This window comes from Mobula hypostoma, chromosome 7, assembly GCF_963921235.1.
Source record: "Mobula hypostoma chromosome 7, sMobHyp1.1, whole genome shotgun sequence".
Taxonomy (NCBI): domain Eukaryota; kingdom Metazoa; phylum Chordata; class Chondrichthyes; order Myliobatiformes; family Myliobatidae; genus Mobula; species Mobula hypostoma.
The window spans coordinates 133,031,520-133,054,377 of NC_086103.1; the positions used below are offsets into that span (position 1 = coordinate 133,031,520).

Here is a 22,858-nt window from a genome sequence, read left to right on the forward strand (position 1 = left end):
CTGTGTGTGTGTCTGTGTGGTGTTTTAAGAAAGCCTGACATTCAAATTAATTCCATTCGTCACTACTGGAATCTGTTTTTGGAATCACTGATATGAAGTGCCTCGATTTAAAGACGGGAGCTACGGAGGAAGACAACACTGTCTGAAATGTCATATTTTGGAAGATTTCTTTTACACTTGACCTTGACAATCGAAGTGCTTCCGGTATGCATTGAGTTTCACCATTTATATTCGATGGAAGGAAAGTTAATGAAGATTATTTTAATGTTGCGAGATGGCGGCGTGTACGTTCGTGTCTGACCAGGACGCTCGCACCCACCTCTCCGGAGAACTCAGCCAAGTTAGTTATGATTGATGGTATCCCGTGGAAGGACTTCTATGAACCACAGGGCTCGTTTATAGACGGTGGTATCGTTGCACGATCTACTTCAGAGTTAACGTTTATTTCCGTGAACTCTCTCAATGCGTTTTCGCTTCGAAGTTAGCACCAGAATCTCATAACCACTGTGACCTTGCCCCATGCTCTTCACTTGTCCTTTTGTGAAACAGATCGATTTTGACAAAATATACCACATAAAAATCGAGCTCAACATTGCAAAACCTCTAAAGTCCCAATTTCTAAAATCGAGCTGACGCTGTCAATAAACACTTTGCGATTAAAATGCAGACTTACCAACGGGATAGCCGCTTTCAACTGGTAAATAGCATAGAAAAGTTTCGCGTATTTGGATTACTGATTTTGCCTTTTACCTTCGCTCCGAATTGTTCCTGGTCGATCCTCGCTAGGATGTGCCCTTATACTGGCTTCACTGAGCCCGACTTTCGCTAGTCTATTATTTTCACCAAAATATATGAAAATTTATGCAAATGTAAATCAGTACAAATTGTTCTCTGATGTTTTACTTTTTTCTTGGTGGGAAAACAATTTAAGGATTTTTTAAAGACAAATACATTCAGGTCTTTCCCTACATTGTCATTGACCTTAAGAGTTTTTTTTAACGCAGTTCTTTTTGGCGGCACATGCGGCTTTCAGTAGTCCACCTGAGACATCTTTAAATGCGTGTACTGTGAAATTCGTGGCAGTAATTTAGACAAAATCCTCACTGTATATTAATGAAAGACGGCCCCATGGTACCGCTGCTATACTCTCCATTCAGTGTAAACAAAACCACGAGACTCGGTTTGAGAGAGGTCCAAGGAAAATCTGCTGGAAAGGAAAACATGCTGTTGGGGCTCTGGCACAGACTATTCAGCGTCTGCACCTGGAGATCAGAGATTTAAATGAGATCTGTGTTACATCTGTAAACTCTTTCGCAACCCTGTAAAGAAGAGAATAATACGCTTAAATTGTTCGAGTATAACGGGTTAACTACCACTAGAAAATATATTTCTTCTCTTTTAAAACAAAACTCTTGCTTGTTAAAATGAATCGGTTCCTCTCACCCAAGTTGTTAAGATCGTGTATACGACTAAAGTCGATTGCTAAACTCAGTTCATTCTTTCAGATCTGAGTGAAGTGGTAAAATGAAACTGGACTACTATCCAAAAGGATTCTGTTTACAATGCAAGATGAGCCGGATGAATTTCTTACTATTACTTTCGTGAACACACGTCTTGTTTGTTTGGACTAGTCTGGAGTAAGTTTAAATTTTCCTTCAGTCAGAAATTGTCAACTTGCAACCCCCCCCCCCGGCCATTATTTTGGTCAATATCTTTCTTTTAAAAATATCTATTTTCTTGATTTACCACAAAAGAGAAAAACTGTTTGCCGCTTTTCTGCTCGGTCGCATCTCCCTTCACTCCCCACCCCACGCCACCACTCCCTCCCCCCCCGACCCCTCCTCACCCAAACCACAAACACAACGACATTCCCCTAATTAAAAAGCAGCCAATCGGAACCGCCGGAAGGAAGCCGCGCTCCCGAATCTCGCAGTCGGAGCGCGTCAATCACTCAGCAGGTAGCCAATCAGCGGGAGCTGCTGGCTGAACTTCCTCCTTTTTTTGTGGTGTGCGGGGAGAGCGCGGCACGGCGGCCGAGGTAAACACTGGCTATGTGAGAAGGGAGCTGTCAAACAGCAGCTTTACCAAGTCCCACCACCAGCATCCCATTACACAACAACAAAACTCTCAGCAACAACAAAAAAGAGAACGAAAGCAAAAAAAAAAGAGAGGGATTTAAAAAAAAAACACTTTTATTTCTATTTATTTCTGGCAATCAAACAACTGCTACAAAAAAAAAGACAAGCGAGGGGGAAAGCCAAGCGATGGCGACAGCGGCGTCCAATCCCTACATGCCGAGCAATAGCATCCTGTCGTCCAACTCTATCGTGCACAGCGACTCAGGCGGTATGCAGCAGGCGACCACGTACCGGGATCCCTCGAAAATGGTGCAAAGCGATTTCATGCAGGGGGCCATCACCAGCAACGGCCACATGCTCAGCCATGCACACCAGTGGGTGACGGCGCTGCCGCACACCGATGCCGGCTCGCCCTGGTCCTCGGCCATGTCCGGCAGCCCCTTGGGTCAACAGCAGCAGCAGCAGCAGCAACAACAGCAACAACAACAGCAGCAACAGGACGTGAAGCCGTCGGTGCAGGTCGTGGGCCGGGACGAGCTGCACACGGGAGCCGCTCCACTGCACCACCACCGCCCGCCTCACTTGCCGCCGCACCAGCCGTCTCACGGCGGCCACCCGACTGCCTGGGGGACGACGACTACGGCTCACCTGCCTTCCATGGGCTCGGCCGTTCAGCCTCTGATCTACTCGCAACCCGGTGGGTTCACCGTTAACGGCATGCTGAGTCAAGCGGGAGGACAGAGCCTGCACCCTGGGCTGAGGGACACGCCGGAGCTGGTGGACCATGGGCAGCAGCACCACAGCCACGACCACTCCGACGAGGACACACCGACCTCGGACGACCTGGAGCAGTTCGCCAAGCAGTTCAAGCAGAGGAGGATCAAGCTGGGCTTCACTCAGGCCGACGTCGGTTTGGCGCTGGGGACCCTCTATGGCAACGTCTTCTCGCAGACCACGATCTGCCGGTTCGAAGCGCTGCAGCTGAGCTTTAAGAACATGTGCAAACTCAAACCTCTGCTGAACAAGTGGCTGGAAGAAGCCGACTCTTCAACCGGTAGCCCCACAAGCATCGACAAGATAGCGGCTCAGGGCAGGAAGAGAAAGAAGCGCACCTCCATCGAGGTCAGTGTCAAGGGAGCTTTGGAGAGCCACTTCCTGAAATGCCCCAAGCCCTCGGCGCAGGAGATCTCAAGCCTGGCAGACAGCCTGCAGTTGGAAAAAGAAGTTGTCCGGGTTTGGTTCTGCAATCGGAGGCAGAAAGAGAAACGCATGACGCCGCCGGGAGGAGTGCAGCAGACGGACGATGTGTACTCACAGGTCGGCAATGTAAACGCCGACACACCGCCCTCTCACCATGGACTACAAACCGCCGTTCAGTGAAAGCAAAACACTAAAAATAGACTGTTTAGACTGGATTTTTTAAAAAAATTATGGAACAGAACGAAATCAACAAGATGAGGACTATCGCAATGATAGCAGGTTTTCTACTGTGATTGTGAGGCTGGCGATTGCATAGAATGAGTGCATTAAAACTGCAGGTGTCTTTTTTTAATATGAAAAATCTGAACCCTCTTGGCTTGTGGTGATCGACAGGTGGACCCCTCCCTACTCCCATGCCCCCAGATACTTCCAGATAAGTGTGAATTCATTTCCCTGCTGTTTCAGAAGGACTGGTTTATAAAATAATTTTAGATTTGGTCCAGTGAGATCGGCCGTGGTCGCTGGTTAACTGTAAGGTGCCTGGTATACTTCCAGCGGCTTGTTTTTCTTGGTTTTGTCAGGTGCATCGGTAAAATGGAAAGAACGAAAATCTTTCATTCTGTTGTTTGTAATAGAGAAACTCTTCTTAATGTAAATCACGGCATCTGAGAAAGAAAAGGAGATAATCTGTACTGACTATATAGAAAGGAAGACCGGTAAAAGAGGGCCTTTAAAACGCAAAACTTCCGAACAACATAAACCTGCAAGGCAGGGAAAATTTCAAGATAAAATAATTGAAAGGGTTGATCCAAAAATAATGACAGATGGAACTTTCAGCGGCGAGGCTTGTTGGAAAAGACAAGACAAAGGACTGGGGGATTTGGGCGAGAAATCGTCCCAGATGTGGCTTTGATGATTGGTTCATTATGTTGTATTCGACCTCATCCCCACCCCCTTCCCAACACCATCCCCCAAAAAACCTTCGCCCCAATGTTTTCTAATTTCACCTCCAGCCGAATGGAGTAGAAACATTTTTTATTAAAAAGAAAAAGAGAAAAAAAACCACTTCAGCATCTGCAGCTGCACTTATTGAAGTTATCCTCTTCTAAAACCATTGCCAAGTTGAATGAATGGGTGCTGTGGATGCGACTGTATAAAACTGCCATTTCCAAGCAGTGTTCTTGGTAGGTTTCAATATAGACTTTACAAAGACGGCAATATAGAGTCAGTAGATCAGTTACTGATCTAAAAATATTTACTTTATATTTTCATCAAAATTGACTTCTTTTAATATTTTATTCAGAATACCTATGAACTGCTGCAAAACGGTAATTTATTTTTCCCCAGATCTTGTATTAGATGTTTTCAAAACGAGCACAAATAAATGCGATGAAAAATGGACAGTTGTTAGGTAATAAGGGTATCTTTTGATGTGATAATTTGATTGTAATTTAATTTGAGTAGTGATTCCGTAAGAGATGATTCGAGAAATAAATTTGTTAGAGTCAAACGATTTTATGGCTCATGTGTCTGGTGTACAATAACAGTGGGATTCTGTTGAAGAAAAGTGTTAGTCCAGAATAAATAGTTAATTTATTTATGAACCATAAATTCAATGGGATATGATTCATTTCGGCTTTGATATTTAATACAGTTTTAGTTTTAAACAGTACGCATTTTATTTTATTTTGAAAGGATAGTTTGCGTTAAAATAAGTTATGATTTTCTAAATGAAATTTAATTAGAGTATTTTCCATGTTATCATACACAGATAGGCTTTTAATCACGCTTAAGTCATCTGATGAGTTTGGATGATTGCCCTGTACCTGTTTTGCGTATTTTAAGGAATTTCCGAAACGGAAAACATAACAAGCCTCACCGGCTGCTGTATTGAGTTGTGTATTTTTCTGCGCCATTGGTTCGTTCTTTTTAAAAACCAAAACAAATAGCGTTGTCAAAAATATTGGACGTTGATCGGTCGGTTTAAATATGGAGTAATTTATTCGAAATAAACATATTAGAACTGTTTAGGTTGAGTGGTAAATGAAATTTGAAAAAGAAGTTCATCTGCAGGTCACAGTTGCATTGAATGGTTGTGTGTATAGAGTTTACTGGTTTACTCTCTATTTCAAAAGCAGGATCCAATAGAACAAGGGCGTCTGGTTATACGTAATTAAAGGCGTTTTTCCCTAAAAGAAATCTAGTACAGCTCTAAAGGTAAACCACATATCATATGGAGGGAATATATTAAAATAAAATTATAGACTATCATGAAATCCTTTCATGGCATTTAATATTTAACCTACCTGCGGACAAAGGTCGCAAGCCGTTTTGATTTATAACAGAGTTCTCTGTTGTTCTTTCCCCCCTCACAAACACCCTTTTATGCTTTATATTTGTAGCATCCTACTAGAAATATAATTGTAGAATTAGAAGTATGATGCAGTTATGTTTATTGCATTTCTGTTCGCAATTATATTCTTCATGCTTGAGAAATGAGTTCAGTATTAAACAAAATATGCTCCCTGAAATATTTCAGAATATCCACTTCCCTACTATTTGATAGTTGAACGTCTTTTATATATATATATAAATGCCTGGCTGGCTGACATTGATGTGCGATGCTATTGTGATTCTGCCTTTTCTGTATTTCCTGAAATGATACTTATAATCCAGTCTAGTCTAGATATATTTGACTGTCAAAACGTCCCTAATGGTACGAGTTCTGGTGGAGATTGATGTAGCGGGATGCTTAGTGCAGAGATTCGTTATTGTTTTAAAATACAAAATAATCACACGAGTTGACAACACATGTTAGGTTGTTGGCATGCTGGATTATATTCTTTCCCTGAACAGCTCGGCGTGTGACGTCAGTGAAGTGTTATATTACTGTTAGCATCTCGGAATGTATGATCATTTTGTTATTGTATTTTAGTTTATGAAAATGTGTGCATGCGGCGTGTACCAGTTGGAAGTTATGGGTCAGCGCAGCGTTGTACTGGGAATTCTAGATCGCAATACCAGAAGTTGTTAAGTCCCAAATAGAAATGTTTCTCGGTACTTACGGTTACTGAGAACCGCGCTGATAAGTGGCACGGTGATACTAATGAATAGTGGGCGCTATGGGAATTTGGGCTTGTCAGTAAGATGTTAGCAACTAATAACATGTGATTCCGAAAATACATTTTGTTTTACACATGAAGTGGGCTGCTTGTTGGGAAATGATGAGAACTGTATAAACTCTCCTGGAGGGTGTTAATTCGTGTATTCATGAAGTAGTGCAATTCTGAATGATTCATGTGTCAATCCCGAGCGATTAAAGCCTCCGAAATTTAGGCCAACACCTGATTCTGTAAGTTTGATGTTCTGGAGGAAATGAAGCGTTGACGTTGGATTACTTATAAGTGTTCCATTAGATCCCAGAAGAGCCACTCGAGAATTGCGTGCAATAAAAAAGTGTTCCACTCTTTTCCAGATTAGTTCGATTTATCCCGGCGAATTTCTATTTAAGGCCCCTTTTGAACCAAATCCAGAATTGTACTGAATTCTGAGACGATCCATTGGACGAGTCTGTGAAGTCTGCGAAAAAAAAAATGGAGAATCAAAAACGAAGAGTAATAATTAACTATCTCGATATATAATATATACATAATATTCTAGGTGGCAAACTTTGAACTGTTTGATATTACCTCAGCGGATTGGGTCTAAGAACTCATTTAACCCGCTTATCGTACAATACGAATTTGTTTTATCATTGTGTTTTCTTAGGACTTGCTTTTATAATTTCCTGTATTATTTCCATTTGAAGTGGAATATGTATACTTGTAGAAAGGTCCCTTGTTAACCTGCATTATTTTCTCTGTCCTTTATTTGTATCTTTCAGTGACATATTAGCTATCCTCCCTTTACAGCGAATCGCATTTTCTAAGAGGCATCATCTGTTTTCTGGCTGTCGTGTTATGAAAGTCTCCTAATTCCCAATGTTAAAATACTTACTATCAATTACTCACTGAGCTTGTTAGAATATCCATAATCATGTTGGAGAAATTGTAGGGCCACTGAGATACACGCAGAGTGTCTGTGTTTCAATTATATATTTTACTCTCTATGCTTACGTCAGTGTCTATTGCTTCTGCGAATGTTTATGATTATTATATACTCGTTTACCGAATGTGGGTGTCGCTCCAAGACCAGCATTTATTGTCCATCCCGCACTGTCCTTTGGGAAGGTGGGGTTGAGTTGCTTTCTTGAACCGCTGCTGTTGTGGTGAAGTTATCCCACAACGCTTTCGGAAAGAGAGTGCTGGGGTTTGGACTGATTATTCAAAAGTACATGTCATGCTTATGCAGAAATAGCTGCGACTTTCATCCGTTGAAATTTATTCGCCTTCAAGTACAACTGTCACAAGAGAGAGCGAACTAAATTGCTGATAAGTCTTCCTGCTGGTAAGGTAAGTTTCACTGTAACTGGCAATAGTTTCAAATTAAGCGATATTCAAAAATATCATTTATTGAATGAGGCTTTACGTGATTGATCTTTTTTTAAGTTATAAGAACATTCTGAACTGACCACACAAGCATTTACTTTACGTTGAAATTGTGCTGCCAACTTAACTGTTAATTGATCAAAACTCACGAGCTGCTGCAACAGGTGTATTTTGTACCGAACTTGTTAAATTGAGTTTGCATACTTATGCAAGTTTTCCTATATCACAATGTGGAAATTAATCTGTTTCCACCAATTTCATTCGAAAAAATGTTGAAATACTTGTAATAAACTCGTCTTATCTTTTAAACGAATTGCCAGTAGTATGCTTGCCTTTCTTTTGCTTGATTTGGATCGACTCGGGAATGATATATTAATTTGGCATCTGAGTCTAGGTTGTGCTACTTTAGAAATGGATCAGAAACGACGCCAAAAAACAAATGTCAGTGGGTAGATGTATTCACTCTGCGGTTTGATATTCGAGTTCAGGGGTGGAATGAGTATATTAGTTTCTAGTTAATTGCGGAGTAGACTCTTGGGCCAAATGGCATAATACTGCTCCTATATCTTACGGTCTTAATTCTCTTGCACTAACAAAGGTGTGTTGTAATTTAATCTAGCAACAGTTTGACAACATGTTACATGCCAGTGGCAGAAGGCGTTGTGAAAGAATAGTTCTTAAGCTTGGGGAGGCATCATTGACTACTGCGTGTTTCCATGGTTGATTTTCGTTATTATAAACATTTTTTAAAATGCTTGGTACGCCTGCCTGATACTGTGAGCGTAATTCGAGATCAAATTGATTCTATTTTTAATATTGAGAACAGAAAGGTCAAATCACAAAGCAGAGTATTTTTATATACGAGTACCTTTAATTTTTCAAAACCATATGCAGCAGTCATGTTTAAGCACAGGAGTATATTTGTGTCTTGTTAAACTGATATGCATTTTACTTGCAAATTGCCATGAAAGCCCATCTAGGCTCTAAAGTCAAAGTGTCTCCATTCTGCTTGCTCTGCCTCTGTTCCCATTGCAATAAATGCTACAGTTTCAGCTGATCCAACCTCCCACTGACCCACCCACTCCCTCCTCCTCGGAAAAATAACAGTGCAAGGCCCAGGTTTGCACGTGCAATAATTTATTCGATATATGCTCCCAAATGTAAGAAGAAAAGAAATACATCTGAAAAAGATTATTGCAATCTTTACAGCCGGATCGTGGTCTTCATCCTTGCTGTGCGGAAGGCCATTGTGATTTAGGGACTCTGTTTTAACTGGTGCTGATATTGCTTGGAAGGGTTCTTGCCGAGAGTTTCCACTGCCTTCACGTAAGACAGATGCTGCCCGTACTGCAAGTTGTTTTCCAGGTTTCATTAAAAGGCAGCAGCCTTAAAAGAAAACCTCATTTCTCCGATCGATTAGCTAGCTCTGGTTGCTTAGCAACCAAATTCTAGCGGAGTTGAAATAAAGTGATTTTTTATATTACTTTTTGGGCGAAGAATAACAATGGAATAATAATTCTCCACGTTAACTTGTTTGTAGTGAGTGTATATTCAGAGCTGCAAATAAATTCCGAACTTCGAAACTGAATAAAGTTTATATGGCTGGTAAGGTAGATATTGGAGAGAATGCGGCAGTCGTATTGCTCAGTAACATCACTTTCTGTTAATAAAATGTTCTCTGCCATTAGATTTGTTTCCAAAAATGGATTATGAGGTTTATCTTAGAGAATTGAATTAGCATAGTGCATAGTGCTCGATGGTTTTTCTTTCTGTGATGTGGGCCGTTCTTTAGATGATTTCTCATGCAGAGTGTTACAGATTGACTAGTGAAAAGGAATTGCGTGCTTGCCCAAACTTGGTAGTAATTGAACAGGTCACTCCATCTGGTGGGGAAACATTTACACTTCGAGCCTGAATCCGTGTGTTATGCTAAACCTCCTTAAAACCCCGCGAGATTTCTAACTAAGGCATTTAAAGTGACAGATTTCTGCGCATGACTGTATATTGTGTAGGTTAGTTTTTAAGTTGAATTAGACCTCGTTATTATTTATCTCTTATGATCTTTTAATTGATCGCTACTTTTAGATTGATTGCAGAAACTAACGCTAAAAACGCGTAATGCCGTCTATACGGCATCCGCCTTTAAACGCCTGTATTTAATTTGTCACCTTCAACTTGGATGTATTAAAATCTTATATTCGTGTTGTTCAAGACTTGAATGTTTAAGAACCTAGGCATGACTATGCATAGATGTGGTAGTTAAATTATTGCCTAGAGGCAGCTATATAGTAACTTGATAAATCAACATATTCCATGCTACATATTATTAAAGCGTAATTGTTTGGACTTAGCGTTTTATGGCCAGGGCTACTCATTGGTTCTAATGCTCCGATAATTAAAAAAGCGTAAGATCATTCGTGGACCTTTACCGACCTGAAGTAATTGTTAGATGGAACAACGTAATCAATCTGGGTCTGAAGTGATACTGTGCAATTGTACTAGAAAAAAAACCTTCAAGAGAAATATAGAAGTTTTTAGCGAATGAATTCAGTGACCCGTGCGGGATCAGCCGACTCTTGAAATGATTCCCGCACAGCTCCACAAAGGTAGAGAGTTCTTTTGTTCAAACTGCTCTGTTGCATCCAGTGGGGAAACAAATTGACTTTATACAGACTTTATTGCAGACCTTAAAGATATACTTCGGGAGTTTGCTGCGTGATTTATCCAGTTTATGTGGTTTCTGGTTACCAAATTAATACAACCACATCCTTATTTTTTGTCGGTGTGGTTTCCAATAACGAAAGTTAAATATCTATAAACAAACCTCATTGCTTCCTCTATTTGCAGATAATTAAAACTGCTGTGTATATTCTCACCGTAAATGTCCAGTTTAAAAGTGATGAATGTATATTGTAGCAAGGTGCTCAAACATTTCATGTGTCATTTCCCCACTTTAACCGTAGCCTTGCTCGAGTCTATATTGAAGCATGATAAACGAACTATGGATTCGACCAGAGAGATGCCAAGTTACTTGAGTCTGATTTGATCCTGTTATATATGAGATGGTGGTTTTGATTATGGCTGTGATACTTTCAAATATTCCACTATTTCCAGTGTTTTCCTGTCCAGCATGGCTCCAGTGTGGAGAATCAGTACGTGAAGAACAAGGTTGTCAAAGTCAGAGGAATTCTGATGAGGAAGGCAAACGTGACAGAGTAGAGGATGGGGGAGGGGAGATAATATTTGAAACATCAAAGAAGCCCTAGAGCTATTTAACCCTTTCACCATAGACTCCTATACAAATTAAGCTATACAACATTGTTACTGAACTGTTTCCAGGTATCTCCCAATGTTAACTTCCTCATAAATATTATTTTCTTAGTGTATTGAACAAATGGAAATTGCTTTCTCCATCGTTTTTTATTGACAAGCCAATACCAAAGATTTGCATATATGAATCACTAGGAGATTACTCGCGGGTGGCGATAATGGCTTCATATTCTCGTATTTACTATTCAATGTGTACTTAAAATCAGATTTTGGAGTTATATAATCCAATTCGTTTATAACCACAATTCACGTTAAAATTAGTACATGTTTCAGAGGTCATTAAAACACGATAATAGCAATCACATTGAGCTTCGTGGAACCTAATGGCCGGTAAAATATTATTCTGAAATTGATCGGGTATGTTATTGTTAACCGTTGGTTGCGTTTGTGTATACGGATAGACTGCTGTACGGTTATTTTTTATGAACATAAGGAAAGATAATCTAGGACTGATACGGACTGACTCCTTATTAACAGAGTCAACACAAGCTCCAGTCAAAGCAGATGACCCCTGTAATTTCCAGCTCTGTAGAGAGATGTAGTATTCGCTAACGTGCACCAAAATAGGATAACATAGGACGAAATGTACTCATGGAATGACTAAATTATATTCTTACCAATAACGATACGGTTCGATATACCTGTGTACATTACATAACCAGTAGATTGTGCACACACCTTGAAGATAAATGCCATGAGGCATATGTGTTCAATGGTTAGATTACAGGGTAAAATTCAGTTCTGTGCTGCTAACAGTGAGTTTTATACCTTGGTCTTATTGTGATATTGAGTATGGCCGTGTGAAATGCGTGGACAGATACCTACCTGTCCACTTTTTCTTAGAATGTTCAAATGAACAACGGATGGTCTTTACCATAACTCTATTGTATCCTGGTTTAGATTTCATGTAAGGTACATACGGCGGGTCAAGACTAAGCTGAACAGGTATGTGTTATTTTAATATATATTTTGAAATGACTGACACTTGCGAACCATGTTGTATGGATTGTTTAAGCCACTCATAAATCGGAAAACATCCATAGTAGAAATAAGTTAATCAGAGATAATGTTTTTGAATATTGCGCAGCTGTTTGGGATATAAATGCGATTTTTAAAATTTTATACAGCGGATTTGGAGGAAGTGATATAACTGCGACCACTGTGACCCACCTTAAATCAGGAACATTTTCGATGTGCAGCAACAATTCAGCCATGGCCACAGTTCACAAAAATTCTTGTGAGCATTCTATCAGCGCTGAGAAAATGATGTGTTTGACCATTTTTATATCTATACGACTTTAAATTCGGTGAACCTTATCCTCGGGTCTCGTGCACTATGCTTTAATTGTGCTGCATTACCATGTATTCAAAGTACGGAAAAAACTTTCAATTTCAATTTTACTTTCCCAATAATGTCCTACTAATAATATATATTCCCAATAATACACACACACATTTCTCTCTCTCTCTCTCTCACTCTGTGTGTGTGTGTGTGTGTGTGTGTAACAGTATTTTGAGAATTGAGGGGAGAAAAAACTCCATTTATGGGAGACAATTATCAATGGCCACTAACCACAATGCCGGTTCCAAGCTCGCCAGTCCTTGCATTTTGCATTTTTAACGCAGTTTTCATAGAGAATCATTAAAGCACTATTCACCTTCGGATCGCGATTACAATACAAAAAGAAAACTGAGTAAAGTTCAGTCAGTGGCCAGCTTTCATTTGTGGGGATACGTTAACTCAGAAATTTAGGTTTTAAGCCAAGCTGCATAGTACAAATGGAAGGAAGTGCAAGCTGCTTTCCGATTGCTCTTTCTAATATCAGACCTTTCTGGTACTAATTCATAATACATTCGCTCACTTTTCGAAACTAAAGACAACACACGTGGCAATGAATTTATTAAGCATGTTAGAGGAAACTAGTTTAATTTACCTATGGCAATTCAGTTGAAGAATATATGTCTCCTACGACTACCTAAGAAATACACGCCAGGGCCTAATGAGTTCTTTGGAAATCTGTGTTGTGTCAGAAGCCTTAGAAACAGTAACAGAGTTAGCCAAAGATCAGGAGGTAGCAAACAATGGATCAAATTTTGTACAGGTATCTGCCATCCTCTTCCCGTGCGGTGGTTTTGAGTACTGAAAAAAATCAAAGTGCTGGAGGAACTCAGCGGGTCAGGCAGCATCTGTGATGAGAAATGGACAATCGACGTTGGGGCTGAGATTCCCAGAGAACGACTTTCTATTTCCTTCAACGGATGCTGTCTTACCCGTTATGTTTCTCCAGCAGTTTGTTCTTTGCTGCTGATTCTAACATCTGCGGTCTCGGGTGACTCGGTAAGAGGTATAAACGTGTTCTTTTTCCTCGGAAAAACGTGTCAAATTAACCTTCCTATGCGAATGATGTTTAGTGTGGGTGAACAGGATGCAAGTTATCAACTGGTACTCAGAAAAACAAAAGTCAACCTCAGAGGTCATATGCCTTGCTGTTAGTTCTTTATAGTTCTCCCAGGAACATGTTAAGCACGTACAGTAAGTGTGTGCAGCCGCCCACCCTCCGTCCAGTTTTGGCCTTCTTTCATCGGATTTGGACGTCATTTCTGTTTCATGAAGCAAAATAGTTAAGTACCATGGTCAAAAATCTGATCGTATTGTCCGGGGACAGTGGGATTGTGCCGCACACATGTCCCTTAACAATATATTATGTTTGGAATGAGTTACAAACTAAACGCTTTTTCCCCCAAGCAGACACAATGCGAGGTGAGATCCTAAAGCTCTCTGAATCACATTTGTCATGCAGCAGAACACTGTCACTTTCCGTTGAAACAAATAACCACGGATAATTCACACCGTGTTCAGATTCAGATCTATGCTGTATATAATAAATGTTATTACAAAGTCCAGAGCATTGTCAATGGCATTGGAGACCAACATACAGTAAATGTAATTTGTTAGTCTCCTTTAACCACATAAAATTACAGCGTTATGGCCACAAATACGATGAAAGAAGGCCAGTCATGGACGGAGGATGAGCGGCTGCACATGTATGTAACGCATATTATACATGCGTCTAGAACGACATACTATTTTATGTTAGATGGAATATGTTCACAAGACCAAAAGACACAGGAGCAGAACTAGGCCATTTGCTTCATCGAGTTTCCCCCGCCATTCTATCGTGGCTAATTTGTTATCCTTCTCAACCGCATTCTCCTGTAATATATAAGACACAAGTAAAGTTCAACATTTTAAGTGATTTTATTATCAAAGTACATACACGTCACCATATACAACCCTGAGATTAATTTTCATGCGGCAAATGACAAAGGACCAGAATTAGACCTGGCAACCTGTAATGGACGTACTAGACGTATTCCGAAATACAAATAAAATATAGGAGCCAATGTGCAAGTAAATGCTTGAAATTATATTGCCAGCTAATATATTGCATTAACAGTTTGTTTGAATAATCCTGCTGGAACTAATATCTCACTAAAATTATATACAGTTGTTCTATACGCAGTAAGGTAAGACTCGGCATGCAAAATGAGTATACTATCTAATTTCTTGACTTTGTTATGCAACAAATATTGAATTTAATTAAAATAAAAAAGTCATATTAGATAGAGAAATGACAATTCAATATAGTCTGCTCATTCAATCTAATGGACGATTGTATTACGAAACTTCAACATTTTTCATTGTATAGAAAAACGTCAATCGTGTTGAAGTATGAAATCATTTCCACTTGAGTGTGGAAGAAGATAACCGGTGACTTGCGATGGTAACAGCTCTTAGTTTTGAATCAATCTTTGACTGAGTTCAAGTAGTTCTTTAATTCCGTTTAATCTACATTTACTACGGCATAGCCGAATGAATTTTCCAATTTAACAATTCCTGCATTTAGTTTTATTTTCTCCTTAGATTGACATTATTTAAATAATTTGTCTCCACCGTATTCCTTGAACAGGGAATATTTGCAAGGCCATGGGAAAAGTAATAAGGGAGAGGGAGGAAGGGAGCGGGAGGAAGTGAGGACTCGCTTTCAACGAGTCTGTGTAGACGGGACGGGTAGAGTACCTTCCTTGCATTCTGTGATTCTATGGATTTATGTGGATTTTGTAGGTTAAGAGTTGGGGGTTGCACTGCCACCAACGCTGAACTGAATGTGACCCCTGGGAGACGCGTACACGCGTTGAGATCATGATATTTGTATTATCTGCAACAATTGGGTAAGATTTGAGCAATTAATGTGCGCATTGTGGTATGGATAGATTACGTCGATGGAACCTCGCCCGTGACTGTTCAAAAAACAATATTGCTAACCTATTTTATATGTGTATTAACTACAAATGTTGTTCCTCCTTTAGATAAATCACCATACGAATTATATTTACTTTAGTGTCAAGTTAGAGCTTTCCAAATTACTCTGCGCTATATTTTATGCATTATCTGGAAGTATACATTTATTTGTTCAGAATATGGGCATCAATGGCAACACTAGCACTTATTGCCCCCAGCCCCGCGGCATGGCTGGCTAGGCTATTTCAGAGTCAACAACTCTGCTGTTAGTCTGGAATTGCATATAGGCCGAACCAGGTCAAAACTTCAGATTTCTTTCCCTAGCGGACATTAATGAAATCCAGATGCATCGGTGGTTTCATGGACATGATTGTTTTTTCCTTCTTTGTCGTTGCATTGAATGAATTTAAATTCCAAGACGACTGTGTCAGAATTTGAATTCAGTTCTGTCGATTGCTTGCTCCTTTTATCCATTACGCTATCATCCGATCTTCGCCGCCTTCTTTATTCATCTCGCTTTGACCACCTGTTACTGAAAAGGCAGATCGGGGCCTTGCGCTCTATGTGTCTGCGGCGCTCCCGCTGCACTGGCCCATCTGCTGGGCAGCACCTAGCAGACATAATCACCGGGCAATACGCCTCTCTCAGATACTTGATCCTCTCATAATGAGCTCAGTCGTGATAAGGGGGCTCCAAACTTCACGTCAGAAATTCGGACCTTTTCGAGCCGCGGCGTAAAATAAAGGCTCATCCACATTGGCATCATACAGTTAGTGCAAGCATTTATTCCCAGCGACTGAGCAAAGAGATGTATTTCTAACTCAGAATAGTCTTTCACTTGGAGGGTTAGTGTGTTTCCTTATGTGTACAGCTCCACTTCCAGGTCGAAACCATTGTTAATCTGGTTGGTGGCTGTGCTGGAGATCCATTGATGACATATTCCAAAAGAACTTTGAAAACACTGCCACATATTTCACACCGTTTAACACTCCCCCCTCCCCCCCCCCGTTATGACCAAGCTCTTCCATTTTCTCTGCCTCAAACAAACTTCTATGCCCACCAGAGCAACACTATACAGTGTTAAACATCCGATTCCCAGCGACCCAAAAAGAAATGTTTATCCTGAATATCAGATAAGCAAAAGGACAGTGCAACGTGGGAAGCAGTTATCTATATTATGTGCAAAACCGCCATGCATTTCTTTTGTGCTTTGAAGGGCTAGTACCAGTTTATATTTTGCCAAACTGTGCTGGTGATTTGTGTACCGTACACGGAATACATTCAGGAGGTATGAGAATTAATGGAATAATGAATGAGAAATGTACAGAATGATGTTTGAAACATTGAAATTGTGAATGATATGGGAAATCATATATAACTTACAATGAGAATGTTATTTAATAAGGAAAAGATATCAACTGTACGGCCTGTTGCGATATATAAAATAAATTATTATTCGTAGCTGTGAATATCACAGAGAACATAAACATACGAGGACTATGTCCCATATGTACATCGAGAGTTGTTGTGCAGAAATCTGCTTTTGCATTATGCAGTGTGCGAAATGGTATCCACACAGCATGAGAACTCTACATTCACAGTCAGGATTACCCTGTGGTACATATAGTTGTGACGGTAGACTGCATCATTTGAGAGAAGTAGCTGGATCTAGTATTATGAACTATGCAATGTACCATGAGGGGAATAGTTTAATATATCCTAAAAGAAAATATCATATAGATATAAAGGTGCATTTCAGCGTCCCCTGATAATGGCCCAATACTAGCTTCTGGTAACATTCTGGAATGGATTTTTAGAGACAAGTAAGTATAATGACATGCACCTGACTTAATTATGCATTTAGAAGTTATGTCCAGAGTACCAAGAGAAGTTAATAAACTATCCATGGGTTGAGATATTAGACAAGACACATTTCATTTACTGAAGATTGCCCGCAATAGGCCATGAATTCAAATTTAACTTTATAAGTTCTGTTTCCTTTCACTGGAATTTTGATCATTGGGCCGTTATAACGAAAGTGGTGGGGTTTTTTTGTCTGAGCAAGTTAAAAGCAGACTACGCATAGAAATTTACCATGTTGTCAGCGGCGGAGTAACTGAATTTCCAAGCAACAAAATAAAGGGACACCACACATCCTGGAAGAGGTAACGATCTCACTTAATTAATTGATATACTGGCATTTTAGTTCCAATTATACTAAAATGATTGAAAGCGTTTTGTCATATTTATTGTTTATACATTGTATCTAAATACTGAGCTTAATTTATTCAAACTCCATCCACATACTTCAAAGGTGGAGTGCTAACCATTTTAAAAGCACAGTGATACGGTTTTAAAAAAGGACTTGATACTGAGTTTTCTTGGAGTGGGGCTTGCAACTTTGAGGTGGAGCGAAGCGGGATGTTGGGGGGAGGAGGTGATTGGCAGGGGTGGGTACAGAGAGCGGAGATAGGGTCTGGAATCCAAGAGTAACCTATGGTGAAATGTAGATAGATATATTCAGATTTGACGTCACTACACAAATCTGTTCAAAAAGGACCTCCCCACTTACCAGAGGGAAAATGACCATCCCCGGGGCCTGTCTGATACAGTCTATTCAAATAGAGTAGTTGCTCATCCAGTCACTGTCCAACGCCGCACTCACCTTGCCTATTGTGTTCAGTAGTTTGCAATAATGTTGGAAACATCTTCAGATATGTTCATGCATTTTGCTAGGCCCTGCGGCTAAATCTAAAAATTAAACGTTATTATTAGCATAATTGGCAGAGAATGGATTACTAAGCAGATATATCTACAATCTGTTATTTTGTTTTTTTTTTAAACTGGAGACCATTATATACAGCGTATACATAAAATAATGTAAAATTCTGATATTTGCAATAGACCAATGTATGTATATGCTATTACAGATCACTTTGGAACAACGTGAAGGCCATTAAAACGCCGAAAGACAAATTATGCAAAATTATGTGAAGTTTTCAGAGTGGGAATTTCTTAAGCAATATCTGAATTTTTGTGTTGGCCACGTTCATCCGATTACCATTTCTCTTGACATATGCCGAAAACTGTTTGTTGCAATGAGATTCGGTACCTGCTAGAATCACAGAAAAACGAGTTAAATTGAAGACTGTATTTGAATCATTCATGGCAGTATCATTTAAAAAACGACAAACTCGGTTATCTGATGTAAAATAAATCAAGAAGGAAAGTACAGGAAACACTCATCAGGTCGGGCAACATTTGTGGGAAAAGAAACAGTGTTAATGTTTCTGACCAAAGGATTCTCTTTCCGGAGATACTGCCTGACCCGCTGAGTGTTTCTAGTTTTCATTTAAGATTTCTAACAAATGCATTTTCATATTTATTTTGCTAGTCTAAAGTCTAAGGCAATACTACTCCCAATATTACGCCAAGCACGTAATTCTTGCGATACCCAAGTGACTGATTACTGTAGTTTCAACGAGAACGTGTGAATTCAAAGCGGTTTATATAATCTGAATTTGAGCCACTTTCACAGAAATCTGAATTCATCCGTAATTTAACGTGATGAGCTAAATATGTTTCGGACGTTGGACAAAAATTATTTGTAATTTGTAATGCAATACTTATAAATTACACAGGGGCTTGACTTTGCGGACACACTGAGTGACTGATGTCGAAATGTTGCCATGTTTCCTGTGAACTCTCAATCACACGCACGTCTTATTAATGGCGCGGAACCCATGCCGACCATCATAGGCTGCGTTCCTGTTTCTGGTTCATTTAAATATCGGTCTTCTCCATTTCTTCCTTGCGAGCAGATTACGTTCACTCGTTCATTCGATGGTATATCTGCTCCTTGGCATCAAGTGGGGACTAGTGGGGAAGGCGCATGCTCAGTGAGTAGCCGAACACTTAACGACAGGCTGGAGGGGGAGAAACCGCAGGTCAACATCCGAATCGTTTGAATTGCGCCAGATTATACAACTGACTCTCTTTAGTTGGGCGTCCCCGACCCGACATCTCTGTCGATCAGAAATATTCTACATTGCCTTCTGCTATGTGGCCATGCCAAAAGGGGGAGGGGGCGGCTGGGGTGAGTGCATTTGTGGTAGAAAGTGAAAGCAAACCAATTCCATGCTTTTAATGATAAAGCTTACCCCCGTTGTCGATGGGATGTTACAGACTCTGCACAGCTATCAATCTCGATTCAAGCCTAATGGTGTGCCTTTTTCTCCTCCCCACCCTAGTGAATGTCCATGTCAGCCTTGATCATGATGTTGCCCACCGGACATTAGCAGCTCTCCTAACGTCCTTTGCCCTATAACTATTACTAGCCACGGTTTGCACAGCTCCTCGCTAAACCGTGCTTCATGAAATTGCGTCCCTCCGCAAGCTTTCCTTTAAATCTCCCGCCCTCTCCCCAACAACAGTCACCCCCCACCCTCTCCCCTTTACTTCACAGCCTGATTTAATTTGAAATAAGCCGGTCTCGTGTGCCAAGTATAACATCATTTCTGAAACATGCCTTTCGGCCCGGCGGGGTGATTGATGGGGACACGCTCATAAAATGCGAGCGGCTGCTATCGTCAGGCGCTTGGCAGGGTCCATTCCGGGCGCGCTTCCCATCATCTCAACCAACAGCACATTACTTTCATTTTTAGCATATGGGTGATGTCGGTGCGACAGGAAAGTCACGAGGATTTTCCTCCCGAGTCTTTAAATCTTGTCAAAGGTCAAACAGGACGTGCATTCTATTTGTTACGGTGTACGTGAATGTGAAGATAAAAACAGATCGGTTCATAATAATACCCTGCATTCTGTCGCTTGCCGAAGTAGACAGAACACCGCTCTGCAGCTGGCGAATGAACAGTTGCAATCAATGTTGGGCACAAACAAGCGAGGGGTTGCTTTTTTAACTATTGTGCTCACAGGGACTCGGCTGCTTTATATTCGCATGTGCAAAGAATTGCAAAAGCCAGCGATAAGACATTTAAAAAAAAAGATACGTGCAAGTGAAGATTGCTTAAGTGCACGTCGTTGGCTCCAGGATTTTTAGGAACCCTGCTGTCTATCATTCAGGTTACGTGTTGTCACCAGCAGCAAAACCACACAGCAACCGGAAAGCCAGCAGGGAAGCCACATTCTCCGCTGTGTGGGAATACATGTTCAATATACAATGGCACCCCCTCCCCCTCCCCCCACCCTTCAATTCTGCAAAAGCGTCACTTTTCTGGTTTACATTCCGAATCTGAGACGCTTCTATAGATAAATCTCTCAAACGGAAGCGAGATCTCACGCCGGCAAATTATCGGTACCTATGCCTGTCACTGCGGCAGCGTAACTGAACATGGAGCGGGCAGTGAAATAAATGACACGAGCTATCGGTAGCATCGAGCTTATTACCGCACTCTTTACCAAACGTCACATACCCACAGCAATGACGCGCCAAGGTAAAATTCCCCACTGATCAGCGAGACAGGCCCCTCCACAGTTCAAACAGGTGCAGAGTCTACCTCGTTCTAAGGATAATTTTGGGCAGACATTTAGTAGAACACACACACAAAGCTTCGCCTTTTGAAATCTTAAACAGTCCAGCAGGCCGTGGGGTTTGCACGTTAAAATTTATGAATTCCTCAGTATTAACCAGTTAGTAAGTATTTGTAGTGAGCTGTTAATCGAAAACTCCAAGTGATAAAGAGAAATTGTGATTTCGAGAGACGGCAGCCGAGCACTTTATAGCAATTGGGTAAAAGAGCGGTTTGCCGAGGGCGGGGTGATGAAGCAGGTAAATTAGAGGTGGGTGCTCTGCTTACCAGAATTAAGTACGCCCTTCAAAGAGCGTAACTGTCGCAAAGAAAGTGAACAATAAAACGTAACTTTTCAACAAAATTACACACGGGTTTCCTATTGCTTATAGATAGATAGATAGGTAGATACCCCTATGTCAGAAAAGTTCAGTATTGTCAGAAATGATAGGTTTGTTGCTAAACTACTTCTATACTTTAAAGTGTCATTTATTTGAATGAATACATGACATAATTCCTCTACAACATTAAAGGAAAAGACAAGGAATCTATAAATAAATATCCCAATTTTCTGCGACGGAGTCGCATAAATTAAGCATTTAAACGCCTACAAAAACGTGTCAGAAGATTAGTGTTGGTCACGATTTTTAGATTATCTGCAGTGAGCTCTCGGATGCTGTGGAAGACTGATTGACTTTGAGCTGAAGGGATTCGGTGTAAAATGAGACAAAACGTACAGATCGATGATTGGGGATTAGAATGGATCTTCTGAGAGATTGCGGATTTTGACAACAGCGGCCGATCGTTACCAGTGGATCTCTGACGATCAAAGAATAAATCCCTGTTCTGTAGATTTTCACCCACCGACACCAATCCCCAGAAATTCGCTGCAGAGTTTCAAGGTATCTGTTGGAAAGAACAACTTTGTTAAGAAACCAAGTATTTTAAATGTTACCATGTATATTACTGGCAACTCTTGAAAACTGCTGTCTCTGTAATTTTTCAACGTTGTTTCCCAATTAAAATACTTATTTAGAATACCGCTACGTCTGCTATTTACGGCTGCAATTACGGGGCATCACATCCGCTGTACATAAGGTCATTTTCAGTTCATTGGCCATTAAAAGTTCGCATGACATTTATTTCCCTCTATGTTTGATAACTACAAGTCCCAAAATCCTTCGCTGTTTCAATGTGGCTGTCAAGGGATTTGGGACGGCCTATATTTGTCAGCTTTCACCGTGACAGGTCAGGATGTCACATGACATGGTGGTTCTTTGTCAGGAAGAAACAGACCAGGGCAGATCCGAAAATGCCAAGTGTCAAAAAAAGTCTGTAAGGTTGTCAAACCACAAAACTTTTTCCAGTTCGCCAAAAATGTAAAGCGAATGTGATTGTTTGATGTACAAATCGCCGGTACATTTCCGTAGTGTAATATTTTTTGAGTTTCCTACTTTTCCTAAAGTGTGTAAAAAATAACAGCGGCACTTCAAAGATTGGAAATCCTTATTCTGGAGATTTACCCATGTAGAATAGTTTTGGAAATCCGAAGAGAGTAACTCAAAAGCTCCCTGAATTGTAAGATCTGATGTGTTTAAAGAAGACAATTCCTGAAAGCGACTCTCAGAGTTTCGGAATGATATTATTTTCCTGGAGATCTTTAATGATCCGCTTACAGTTCTTTATAACTCGGTTATGTGTCCGCGACTGTCCGCTCTCAAGTGATCTCTCAGTAGAACGTAGCCGGATCGTTACTTAATGATCAAAGGGTACAATCAATAAAGGATTCCGTAGGTCTATCTTCGAACTGCGGGAAAACCAGAGATTGCGGATTCCACCTTTATCTGATACCATGGCAACTGGCTTTCTGCTGTTGTCCCTTTAGTAGGAGCTTAACTCTGAACCCGTTAAAATGCTACAAGGTCACATATG

At 40.5% G+C, this 22,858-nt stretch overlaps 1 protein-coding gene and 3 long non-coding RNA genes across 4 annotated transcripts in view; 2 read left to right on the forward strand and 2 right to left on the reverse strand.

Annotated features, from left to right (window-relative positions):
* The window catches only part of LOC134349544 (uncharacterized), an 89,679-nt gene extending 87,841 nt beyond the window's left edge, over positions 1–1,838 (reverse strand). The window contains exon 1 of the long non-coding RNA XR_010018704.1: positions 674–1,838. This is a non-coding gene — a long non-coding RNA (uncharacterized LOC134349544). The remainder of the gene's footprint in view (positions 1–673) is intronic.
* Positions 1–22,858, forward strand: part of LOC134349542 (uncharacterized) — a 73,155-nt gene that overhangs the window by 6,141 nt on the left and 44,156 nt on the right. The gene's annotated exons all lie outside the window — the stretch shown is intronic.
* Positions 1,843–5,565, forward strand: LOC134349541 (POU domain, class 3, transcription factor 3-B-like). Its single transcript, XM_063054025.1, is given in 2 exon segments — positions 1,843–3,428; positions 3,430–5,565. Coding segments are annotated over 2 exon segments (1,236 nt in total). The 5' UTR covers positions 1,843–2,264; the 3' UTR covers positions 3,502–5,565.
* LOC134349546 (uncharacterized) lies at positions 13,583–21,827 on the reverse strand. The gene is made up of 3 exons (XR_010018706.1): positions 21,736–21,827; positions 18,064–18,149; positions 13,583–14,309 (listed from the first exon to the last, which is right to left on the reverse strand). It is a non-coding gene; the product is annotated as an uncharacterized LOC134349546 (long non-coding RNA).